This window comes from Schistocerca nitens, chromosome 4 (genome assembly GCF_023898315.1).
Source record: "Schistocerca nitens isolate TAMUIC-IGC-003100 chromosome 4, iqSchNite1.1, whole genome shotgun sequence".
NCBI lineage: Eukaryota > Metazoa > Arthropoda > Insecta > Orthoptera > Acrididae > Schistocerca > Schistocerca nitens.
Window position 1 is genome coordinate 600,595,036 of NC_064617.1, and position 13,160 is coordinate 600,608,195.

Genomic DNA, 13,160 nt, shown 5'->3' on the forward strand with positions numbered 1-13,160 from the left:
CATACGACCCAAATACCAAGCAACAAGCAATCTAATGGAGGAATAGTTCATCAACTCGACTGAAGAAAGCAAAACAGGTGAGAAACAACGTGATAACAATAAGTTTTCGATGAAAACGGTTTCTCCCATCATGAGGTTTTTCTCCGCGGTAACAAAATTAACAACTACTCATTTTTTCTTTCAAATGCTAAAATGACTGCGTCAGCTCTGTGGTAAACACGGAATGCAGTGTGACGATAACGCTTCTGGTCACACAATGTTGAAGGTGAGGGAGTTGTTCAAGTTAAGAAAATACCATTTGAAGGTTGGTAAACTTTTAGTTCTGCAGAAATAAATGGCTTCAGTGAGTAATTGTGTGGACTTGATCATTGCCGTGGTATTTCTTCTATACAGAAAATTCAACAATTGCACCTACCGAAAATTAGACGTATGTTTATATCAACGTACTGTCAGTTGCTACAGTAATTGTTATTCATCATGAAACATCCTGTTGAGCTATTTTTTCTGCTATGGAGTCAGTGATAAACGCACAGAACAACAATTTAGTCATTCCTTGGAGAGATCACGCTAATGCTGTGTGACATCGCCTCTAGCTTTGATAAGGATCTCAGTGCGGCGACAGCGTGAGTCCAAAAATTCATTTAGGAATGCCATATCCACTTGAAGCCGTTCATTAATAATTACACCCCGTGTGGCAGCCGAAGTGTGAGCATGACGAGTGTTACGTTCCAACCACAATTTCTATGGGAGTTAGGTTGGGTGATTTAGCAGACCAACTGAGGCACGGTAGAGTACTTTAGTGCTCTTTGAACATGAATATATATGCGTGCAGGCCTGTGAACATAGCAGTTGTCAATCAATTCGCACACTATGTCTCTGTCAAGACCAGCGATGGAGGACCAGCTGATCATCTACAGCCTTCCAAAGCGACCAATATGCTCTTTTTATAGAGATGGCTAATACTTTGTCATGTAAGCACAAAATTATCCAATATCAGCAAAATAATGTGTACTATTGTGAAGAAACAAGCGTGCTAGTAACGTGATAATCACTGGGCTTTCTTCCCCCACATTTGCTGGAGCTTGCTTGTGAATGGAGCGCGGGCGCACCTGTTAACTATAGTGCAATATCACGTCATTTAAAATTATTGTTCCTTAATATCTATATAAAACAGTTGTGTAACTTGTTCAGATGTATAGAAATGTAGGGTATTCTAATTTTGGCGCCAGCTGAGTTAATATTTTATGGAAAAGTCAAGTTCTTTCGCAACACTGAATTACACCAAAATACAAAAGCTACAAGCCTTCGTAGGAGAAAACATCCTTTTGACAATCTTTAAGTATTTTGTGTTTTTGTAATGAAAAACTACAAAACTTTAGACATTATCAACCATTTTAACTTATCTTATAGTTAGAAGTTTCAGCAAAAATTTTATCACGTAATATGATTACGCTTCACCTGTTTTTATGTTTTTCAGTGTACATAGAGTTTTGAATCGACACTTTCGGGGGAGGGGGGGGGAGTCTTCAGTGTTACTATATGAAAAATTATAGCTTTCGTGTTTATGAGAGCAGAGGATACTATTTAACTCTGTCGTAAGAGGAAAAACTGACTGTAATATGTAAAAATTTGGCGCTAACTTAAATTCACAACCAGAACGCTAAGAGTCTTGCTTAGACTCCAGTTCACACTGCGAGAAACTTGAGTGTTTCTAGAATGAAATTTTCACTCTACAGCGGAGTGTACGCTGACATGAAACTTCCTGGCAGATTAAAACTGTGTGCCGGACCGAGACTCGAACTCGGGACCTTTGCCTTTCGCGGGCAAGTGCTCTGCAAACTGAGCTACCCAACCTCGACTCAGGCCCCGTCCTCACAGCTTTAATTCCGCCAGTACCTCGTCTCCTACCTTCCAAACTTCACAGAAGCTCTCCTGCGAACCTTGCAGAACTAGCACTCCTGGAAGAAAGGATATTGCGGAGACATGGCTTAGCCACAGCTTGGGGGATGTTTCTAGAATGAAATTTTATAGCGGAGTGTGCGCTGATATGAAACTTCCTGGCAGATTATAACTGTGTGGCGGACCGAGACTCGAACTCGGGACCTTCGCATTTCGCGGGCAAGTGGAAGGTAGGAGACGAGGTACTGGCGGAATTAAAGCCGTGAGGACGGGGCGTGAGTCGAGCTTCGGTAGAGCACTTGCCCGCGAAAGGCAAAGGTCCCGAGTTCGAGTCTCGGTCCGGCACACAGTTTTAATCTGCCAGGAAGTTTCAACTTGAGTGTTCTCTCGGACGTCCACGCCCACAAACCATACTCAATTCGTTCTGGAGACGCCAAAGTGTTCATGTCGAGTGATGTTTCAGTCTCTACTAGACTGCGTGAAGTTATTACACAAATTATAATCGTGCATCTTGAATGACCGCTCTCAGTAAACGTAATTTTGTGAACAGAACAATGCGAATGGTTATATTAATGCTTACAAAACTGGCTCTTTTGATTGAAATGTTTATAATAAGATGAAAGCGACTTGATGATTTACATATCTCATATTACGTAAAAGTTTTTGGGCGCCGCCTGCATAAAATATGGCATGGTGAGTACAATAAAACTAACAGGCCAATAATTATTTCAGTCACAAGAAGCAAACATCGAAATATTCTCGGACTTTCAAACCGGAAACGAGCCGGTTGCAGCTTGTTTGTATCGTAAAAGAGCTTGCTTACAGTGTTAACTTTGCAGATTAAATATAGTTCAGTTTTATTAAATTCAGCCTTACCTTATTTCTCGAAAAGCGTACCTCACTATCCTCTGTCATATTTCAGACAATGTTTCTAAGCAAACAGACCTGAGATGACAACAAGTGGACTGAAGATTACAGATAATCGTTTAGAGAATTTTTAGGTTATCTATTTCAGTGATATGCAGTTCTTGTCATGGCGGCAAATAAAGTTTAGGTAGAGCCCGCATCTCGTGGTCGTGCGGTAGCGTTCTCGCTTCCCACGCCCCGGGTTCCCGGGTTCGATTCCCGGCGGGGTCAGGGATTTTCTCTGTCTCGTGATGGCTGGGTGTTGTGTGATGTCCTTAGGTTAGTTAGGTTTAAGTAGTTCTAAGTTCTAGGGGACTGATGACCATAGATGTTAAGTCCCATAGTAGTCAGAGCCAAAGTTTAGGTAGCGGTGAGTGAATATTAAGTAGAACTATGTTCGTAAAAGAAATTGGATGTGGTTAGGATGTGCATCTACTGAACATATTTGACTTTCCATCTCCTGAACAAACAGGAAAAACTTTGCCGACGCCACCCCCACAGTATAGTAGTTCAAAATGGCTCTGAGCACTATGGGACTTAACATCTATGGTCATCAGTCCCCTAGAACTTAGAACTACTTAAACCTAACTAACCTAAGGACATCACACAAAACCCAGTCATCACGAGGCAGAGAAAATCCCTGACCCCGCCGGGAATCGAACCCGGGCGCCTGGGCGCGGGAAGCGAGAACGCTACCGCACGACCACGGGCTGCGGACCAGTATAGTAGTGTATGCGCGTGCACTGCTTGAAGGCGTGGTGAGTACCGGCACTTATCGAGGATGGCAGTGAAGGCGAGTCGGTTTTTGTAGTGGGCCGCGGCGTGCGCGGCCGTGAAGCCGCGGCTGTCGACGCCGTTGACGTGGAAGTCCGGGAGCGCCACCAGCAGCTCCACGCACCGGCGGTAGCCCTCGGCGCGCTCTGCCTCGCAGGAGTCGTGGAAGTGCTCGGCCACGAGGTGCAGCGCCGTGCGCTCAGCCGCGTCCGTCGCGTTGACGCGCGTCTTGCTGTGTCCGAGCAGTGCCTCCAGAGAGTCTGCCTGTCCGTGTCTGAGGACAGTAACCGGCCGCAAAAAAAGGAATTACACAGAGTGACGTAAAATACCTATGAAAGGAGAGAAGATTTTAGTGACTGGGCGGAAATCACGAAGGGAGTCCAACAAGGTTTAATTTGGGGCGCACTTCTATCACTTATGTGCTGCCCGACAAAAAAGTGAAACAATTGGAAGCGGAAAGGAAATGAAACTTCAGGAGTTGAGATAGTATATGATGTTAATTCAGCAACAAACTCGAGTCAAATTTACAATGCGGACCACATGATGAAGCGGCAAATACGTAACAGGGAAATGCAAGGCGCGAAGGTTATAGCTTAAAGCTTACCAACACTCGCGCAGAGCCTATGGAAGAAAGTCATTGCGTTCCATTACAACGATATCATCCAAAACTAGGCGAAACTTACAGTGGGCAATATCCAATGGATTTACCACAACCTGAAAGACTGGCACGTGAAATGATCGGGAACAGAAGTGGCGAGGACTCTCGAATTTAGTACGGTACCATGACGAGGTACGACAACGATAATTTCCTCACTGTAAGGAACTTTCAGCATTTCCGTGAAGGAAACTCATGGCATCCACGAACCTTCATTGATCAATTCAGAGTAGGACTACCAAAATATTGGACATTAGCACACAAAATCGACTTTATAAGTGTCCAACCGTCTGGAACAGTAATAGAAACTATGCAAAACGTAGCAGCTACGTGTAGATCATATGAAGATGTCAGAGATAAGTTTCTCTCACGCTATTGGTCGATTGAAGTGCAAAATACAGTGACCTATAAACTACTACAAAATCCATACTTCGAGAATTCCGGAGAGAAGAGCCCTGTAAAATTTTTCGAAGCAGTGGCCGAGAAAAACCAATGTTTGCATGTGCCATGCAGCGATGGAGAATTGATCAAATTGTGTACCATGAAGCCGCCACTAAAATGCCAAGTCATTGGTAGGGCGTGGAGACAATGACGTTGAAGCCTTAAAAGGAATTTTGAGAGAATTAGAATTCATATTCTCGGAAGATGAGGCAAGAAAAAAGCAAATCCGCGTGAGAACGTGAATGAAAGACCGCGAAATGCGCCGGAGACCGCACGAAGCAATGTAAGCTATTACGAACCGCGTGATAACTTCGCACAGAGAAGTGGCAATAGATTCCAACAAACGAAAGGTTATGGGTACAGAACACGTAATGGCAACGGTTATCGACCCAGGAATGACGGTAATCGCAGGCCGACAAATTACCAGTAACAAAAACCGTATCACCCAGTCGAACAAAGACAGGAAGGACCGAAAGAAGACGTGGAGATAAGATCACCAAACCTCAATAAACATTCGAACTGACGAGAGAGTGGCGAAGTCAAGGAGAACAGCGCACCTACCCATGCAAGCAGCAACAACGTAACGAAAGAAATATGTACCCTATCACGAGAGGTGTAAGATCAACAAACAGAAACCGAAAAAAGTCGAGATACGGCAAACATCAGGTTGGACAGGTATTAGTTGGGAGGATTTCGCAAAAAAACGGACTACCGCAACAAAATGAAGCAGACAGAACCGAAGTCCAGTCAAGAGGCAAAGTAATTAGCACTGCACAGTTATTTAGTAGTGAAACTAGGGCGAGACGATTCCAAGAGGATAACGTACCGTCGAGAGATATAAATATTTTGTCACGACAGGTAATAAATCAGAAAATAGGATCGCAGGGATCAAAACGAAGGCAGGATATCAACAACATCGTGCTGGGGAGAAATTAATTGGGAAGATACCGACGAAGAAATCGAACTGCCAGAGACAGGCACAATGGGAAAAGAGAACAGGGACGATGCAATTAGTACTGCAGAGTTATTTGAGGTTAAGACCAGGGAAAATGAACTCAAGAGAATAATGCGCAGTCGACGGAAGTTGAACATAAATTACAATTGGGCACAGGTCCCAGGTTACAGAGATATAATAAGGGCATTTAGATGCAGTTATTTGGGAGTTTCGGCGAAGAAAGAAGAGGCAGATGTAGTTGAGTTGAGGGAAGACGAAGTTAAATGTGAAGAAGAAGTTGTAGAACCGAGAGAGAGATAGTGGTCGAGGAATACCCGACAGAAGGTTCGAATTCATAGGTAAAAATCTTCAAATGACTCACATGTGATTCAATAGAGGATGCTTTAATGCAGGGAGATGAGGAAGAACAGAGCAAACCGGTCGAGATGCAACCAACTGTGGAGGCCACGGTAGCAAAAATCCCAATTAATGTAGTCATAGACAGTCGAAGCGAGCTAACCGCGATTTCGGAGAACTTATTTAGCCAATGCAATGTCAATGAAGAATTACCGATTTTGAAAACGAAGAAGATTGAAATGAAGGGTCCCACCAAAAATCATGCTGCGGATGTCAATAAACAAACAAGATTAACTCTTTCGCACCAAGGTCAAAAGATCGAAACCAATTTCGTTATCATACCGAAATTATCGATGGATTTGATAATAGGAGCGAGTTTTTTGATTGAAAGACGAGCTGTGATAGACATGGGAAAGGGTAGCGTGACGTTTGGGAGCATTTCACTTTTCTATGAGCAAAGGCTGAAATTATAAGAAATACCAGTACTGAATAACCAATTAAGAATGACGTCAGACAAGGACGAGGGGGGGAATCACCTCATGTCACTAGAGAACACCTGTTAGAAATCAGCGAGAAAATACTAGAGGTAAAAGACGTTCAGCATGAAAGTAAAAGGGAATTAGAAAATATTTTGTAGGATAAGGTAGAGGTGTTTTTACCCAAACCAGGCAGTATTAAACTCTTCCAAGGCAAATTTGAAGTCAAGGAACACAAACCATTTAGAGTACCACCTTATACAATGCTACTAAGTTACAGGGATAGAGTATTTAGGGATATATCCAAAATGTTAGACGATGACTTCAGTGAACCAGCCTCCTCAACATATAATAGCCATCTCCATATTGTGAATAAAAAAGATGGCAGTATCAGGCTAGTGCTTGATTCCTGATAGATAAAGGCCATCATTGTCACAGAGACAGATGGTCCTGAAATGTTAGAAGTGCTAATTCAAAATTTTCATTGCGCAAAGGTTTTCTCGCCCACTGACTTACGTCCTAGCTTCTGGCAGACTGAACTGGCGCCTGAATATGTACAGCATTTATCGTTTTTGGCAGATGTTACCAATTTAAATGATTACCATTTGGCCTGAATATATCATCAGCAGCATTAATTAGGGGGTTTAACACCAGACTGAGTCGTGAAATCTTACATAAAATCATGTTTTATGTTGATGATGTCATTATGGCAGAACCCTCATAGGAGCAGCACAACAACACACTAAGCCAAGGTCATAGTGTAACAGTCAACATAACAAAGTCCAAATTTGGAATGCTAGAAGTTAAATTCTTAGGACATATAGTATCAGAAAAGGGAGTGATGCCAGACCTATCTAAATTAACAGCAATTAAATAATTATACACCCCATATAATAAAAAGACTAAGGGGATTTTTAGGGCTTTTAAAAATAATATAGATTGACACTCGTGCAACACCACACCCACGTGCACTTTCTGGAAAAAATACGTGGGTATGGGATGAGCAAGATAATGAAGAATTTTTAAAACTCAAAAATGCATTAGCAACAGCACCAGTACTAGTTCACCCTGACTTGACACAAAAATTTTTTATGGCCACAGACAGTGCGGAAACAGGGTCAGGAATTGTTTTGTTCCAGGAATACGAACAGGAAAGGCAGATGAATTACAATATAATTGCATTTGCCAGTCGAGTAGTCACAAAAAGTGAGAAAAATTATTCGATCAGAGAGTTGGAAGCGTTGACCGTTGCATGGGGCTTCCAGCGTTTTAGATCTTTCCTGTTCAGAAGAAAAACAAAAGGATCACAGACCACAAGGCTTTAGAGTTACTATTATCCACCAGATTAACTCATGGAAGTCTAGCTAGGTGGATGATAGCTTTAGAAGAGTTTTATTTCAGAATCACATACATTGCAGGACCAGCCAATATATTAGCAGAAGCCTTATCACGATGTCCACAGGGAGCATCTAAGAGTATAGGTTTGAAAGTGGAAGAAGTTCAAAAATGGTTCAAATGGCTCTGAGCACTATGGGACTTAACATCTGAGGTCATCAGTCCCCTAGACTTAGAACTACTTAAACATAACGAACCTAAGGACATCACACACATCCATGCCCGAGGCAGGGTTCGAACCTGCGACCGTAGCGGTCACGCGGTTCCAAACTGAAGCGCCTAGAACCGCTCGACCACACCGGCCGGCAAAGTGGAAGAAGATCAGTACACAATGTATTACATAAAAAACGTACTCTTCGAATACTACATCATACTGCATTGTGAAATATAGGTAAAAAAAGGACAAAGATCCAAATGTACTCAAGATCAAACAAAAATGGAAAAGCAGAGATTTCCCAGAGATCAGGCAACATTATCTCCTGAAAAATAATATCTTATTTTTTTCAGACGAAATATTGCCACCAGCGAATGGTTAGTTTGTGTCCCAGCTGAAATAGTTAATAAATGCATATGGTACATGCACTTGAGTAATGGCCACTTTGGACCGAAAAATGCTTCCTAAAACTAAAACAAACAAGGCGCTCTGCTGTTATGGAAAGACGAATAAGGAAAGTTTTATTAAAGTGCAAAAAATGCATGTCAAATGGCTCCAATGGCTCAAATGGCTCTGAGCACTATGGGACTTAACATCTATGGTCATCAGACCCCTAAATGCATGTCACTTTTAAGACCAAACCACCTATGTTTCCAATAATCCCTGACAGTTTAAGACAGATAGCGGCAACAGATTTTATGGGACCTCTTCTACGCACAAGAAGAGCTACACTTTCATCTTTGTGGTACTGAAATTAACTTCAAAATGCCACTTTAGCACCTGTAAACCGGGCAACAGCATTTACAATAAGCAAAGCATTCAAACAGTATTTTCTCGAAGTTGGTAGGCTGGAACGAATCCTTTCAGATAACAGACCACAATACAAATGAGCACAATGACAGGACATGTTGAAACAGTACAAAATTAAACTTACTTTTGCATCAAAGTATAAACACAGTGCAAATCCAGTGGAACAGTCAATGAAAGACGTAGGTACTTGATGTCGATTGTATACCAGCAAAAAACATAACACTTGGAATGTATACTGAGAGATTTCCAAGATATTATAAACCAAATGCCCAACATCATATCCTACTTCCACCCATCACAGTACTTAAAAACAGTTAAGCTTCTGATAAAACCAAAGAAACAATAAGATTTCCCATGATACCATGCAGATAACACAAACAGACTACAGCCACAACATTAACAAACACTAAAAGGGCATCCATGAAAAGAAAGGAAAGGGACGATAAGACAGCAGTGAAAGGGACGTTCACAGTAGGACAGAAGGTGTTTGTGAAAACTCACCATTTTTCCAGTAAACACAAACAAATGAGCCTTAAGCTTTTTGCTGCATACAAAGGACCTGTAGTAACAACTAGAATTGCTCACAACAGCGTCATAGAACTAATGAATCCAAAGACAGGCAAAATTTTTGGACCTCATCATGTAGGTATATTAAAAGATATTTTGCATAATCACTTATAGATATCAGTAAATAATATCAAAGAAACCATCAAGTATGTTTCAGACAAGACGTGATCAGGAGTCTGAAGAAAATAAGAGGAGGAAAAATGAGAAGCAGCTTAAATTTTTATATGTAACAACTAACAATGACGTGTAGAGTTTGCAAAGGTGAAACAGATCTAATAGTGTGATATACTAACATGAACATAAGAAGTCTCATTAGCTTAAGATATCAGGAACAAATTGGAACTTGATAGAGAAACTAGAATTGTGACACGAAGGTAGGACGTCGAACCACGTAAAGAATTTCTTAAGAAATGTAAATAGGCATAAGGTATATTATAAGAAAAGATTTTTGTACTCAGACCTCCTGCAAGAAACAATCATCAACTTCCCACGATGATACGGCAGACAACAACTGAAAATGTATATCAGACATGAATGGACGAGATCAACGATTTTCTACGATGTTGAGGCGCTGTCAAGGGCATGAGAAGGAGGGCGATTTGTAACCAAAGCAACCCTTGCACCTAACTGCGGTAGCAACCTTGCCGTGATAAAGAAAGTACAAAGAGGGTGGATGAGTAACAGAAGATCGACGTTGGGTCCAGGCCTTGCAAAAATTCACTTTCACTGATTCTAGAGTCGGAAGGACTGCAGGAAAAAAAAAAGCAACCAGCGTGCAGAGTAAAAAACAAAACACCTCGCCAAAATCCCAGCTTTGGCTGAGACACAATTTGGCAAAAAAAAATTACGTATGGAACCGCACTGTCACCACCAGACTGTGATATTATACTGAACTACAGAGCTCAAGGAAAATCAGTCAATCAATGCTGAACTACATGTCCTAATCAACGATTGAAACACTAACGAATGTAAAACTTCAAAGGAACTAGTAAACAAAAACTTCCTATATCCTGCCCAGAGAAGAGTCAAGATTCAAGTCTGAAGAAAGGAAGATGCTTGGAAGAACAGAAGATGAGGATTCCCAAGACTGATGTTGAAGAGAGAAGATGGATGAAAATATTTCAAGATACACCTTTCCAAATACCCATCCTATTGTAAACTAGTTGTCTACAAAGTGCTACAAAAATATGAATACCTTCAGCAATGTCTTGAGAAGAAAAATACACCACGAGGCTTCACACTACAAGTTCCACATTATTATGAGAGCCACACCAAACTACAACAACATCCTGTAGCAAAATTCTATGATGAACAGCATTGCCCCCCCCCCCCCCCCCCAAAGGTTTGTCGACAAAAATCTCATACAGACCCGTCAGCTTCATGCAAAGACATTCATTGCCAATCTCACTCAAGAACATTAGTAGACATCGTGTGAAAATAGTGGTCTAAATTAGGTAAAGATCAGAGACAGACAGTGAAAAAGCTGCAAAAATCATAAAAATTAACATAGGACTTAGATGTACTGATACAATTTAAATCTCTCTACACAATGTGTGTAAATGTCTGAATAAGAACTATATAACATTCTTTTCATAATAATTGTGTCATGAGTAATGCAGGAGAAACCTTTTGTATTGAAATGTTTTATGTACTTCTAATATTAATTAGAATAATGTGTTAAGAGAAAGCCAGTTCATGTATATTGTGTCCTAAAGATAACATTTTTGTAAAGTTGATTTACTGTCTGTAAGTGTATTATTTTAAAATTCTATTCGTGCATGATTAACAATGCATCATTTCTTAAAAACCACGAATAATATTTTTTTTGGAATAGTATGGGGGTATGAATGTTGTTTACAACTAAAATGCTTCTGAATTATGCATGAATCAAAATTTTGACATGAGTAGGATTTGTTAGAGAATTATATTGATGATTATATTAGTGTTAGAATCATAATTTTTGTACTATAAAGAGCGTAATTAAACACGGTATTTTCGGATTATGTATAGTCATTTAACTTTTGTGCTGATTTAAATTGTAAGTGGTTGAGAAAATTGCATTAAAAGATCGATGAGAGAGATTCCTCATCTTCAATGTAAAATCTAAAATACACACAACACATTTAAATAAATAAGAAAAAGAAATTGATATCAGAGCTAAAAAATTATAGTCTTCACTTAAGGGAGACAATTAAACCATTAACAGAATTAACCATGTTAAAAAAGGATACAAACCAGTAGAATTAAATAGAATAAGGACTATGCTAAGTGGCTGACCAATATTCAATGCTTGAGAAAAAGTATAATTTTTGAGTGACTTAGGCAACTCCTCAACCATTGTCCAACTTCAGTAAAAAAATTATCCTGGAAGGGTGGTGGTACATAAGGTGTCAAAGCAGGTAACACACCTTACCATTTAATTCCTGAAACAATTTCGGTTAAATCGTTGTGTCGCATGACATAGTTACACGAAATTGCACGAATTTTATTTATATGCAGATCTAATAAATAAGCCAGCATTTCGTGAATGTAAACCACTAACACTCATACTAGTAATTGCACACAACTATTTTCCTTGACCCGTGCGTTGAGACACAGTTCTGAGCGAAGAAGAATTTTGTGGCTGCATGGCCATCCCACGCGGCTGAAACCTCACAGCAGGACACCTAGCGGTCACAGTGAGACACTGGAGCCACTGCGAAGGCTGCCAGCAAAAGCAGCTCTTGTCCCTGCTTTTAATGGTGACCCTTCAAAAAGCCCTTCTACAGGAATACGGTGGGAGATGCCGGATAAACGTCTGGAGAAAGCCTACTCAAAACACTGGTGACTCACTGTAGCCACCTGTGTTAAAACTCAAATGAAAGGGAAAGCTGTTTATCTCAGTATTAAGTAGCAGAAGTTAAACTCTGCCCTGCGAAAGAAACAACGCCTGTGATAGGCTAGAAAAAACTTTGGTGGATGGAGCTATAACAAGTACAAACCCTCTGATTGGCCAGGAAGAAAACACACAGGAACCAGCTTTCATACATGCAAATAGCAGAAAGAGTAATTCTCTTCTTCTCTTGAAGGAAATTGTCGAGTGCTTGAGCAAGGTGACTCGAGCCATGCGGAGACTATTGAGAGAGACATTATGTAAACACTTGTTCATGGGCTCATCTTAACTCGTAAGGAGTTAAGCTGCAAAGTCTCCTAGTATGGAGAATCGTATCGAGCACTGACAGTTAACACTTGTGAGCAATTTGAGGGCAACGATGTACGCGCTATTCCAGCCAAATAGGGTGTACCGTGCCAATTAAATTAGCTAGGGAATAACCAGAAGTCTGCTTCACCAAAGATGCAGGAAATGTATCTGACTGGCGTTTAACAGTTTAAAGAGATTTAGAATAGTTTCTCAGGTTCACAGCTCGCGCTAACAGCTGCAACTGCCTCCACTGACCAAAGACAAACACACACACTCGCACTACGCCATTCAGTTGACACTCAGAACTGCGGTCGTCTCCGTCTCTCCTAATTTTTCGTAGACTCAGCCACGACCTGTCAGGCTTGATTGAAGCAGAAATGCATGATGTCCGATCTAACGAAAAGGACTGATCATCCACTGTAGAGCTATGCAATTGTTTCAATTGTGTACTTCTTTCTGATTGCTCTTTACTGACCCCAATTCAATTTTGGATACTTGCATTGTGCATTTTAGTGTAATTGATATCTCTGGTTCCAATTGTGATTGCGTGCGGGTTATAACTGACATTTTTTGTCATCATTTATTATTCCAGTGGGAATGCAGTGGCTGTA

The 13,160-nt window shown here is 40.8% G+C and overlaps 1 protein-coding gene across 1 annotated transcript in view; it reads right to left on the reverse strand.

Annotated features, from left to right (window-relative positions):
• The window catches only part of LOC126251796 (transient receptor potential cation channel protein painless-like), a 57,420-nt gene that overhangs the window by 13,824 nt on the left and 30,436 nt on the right, over positions 1–13,160 (reverse strand). The window contains exon 3 of the mRNA XM_049952431.1: positions 3,572–3,853. Within this exon, the coding sequence (XP_049808388.1) occupies positions 3,572–3,853 (282 nt within the window). The remainder of the gene's footprint in view (positions 1–3,571; positions 3,854–13,160) is intronic.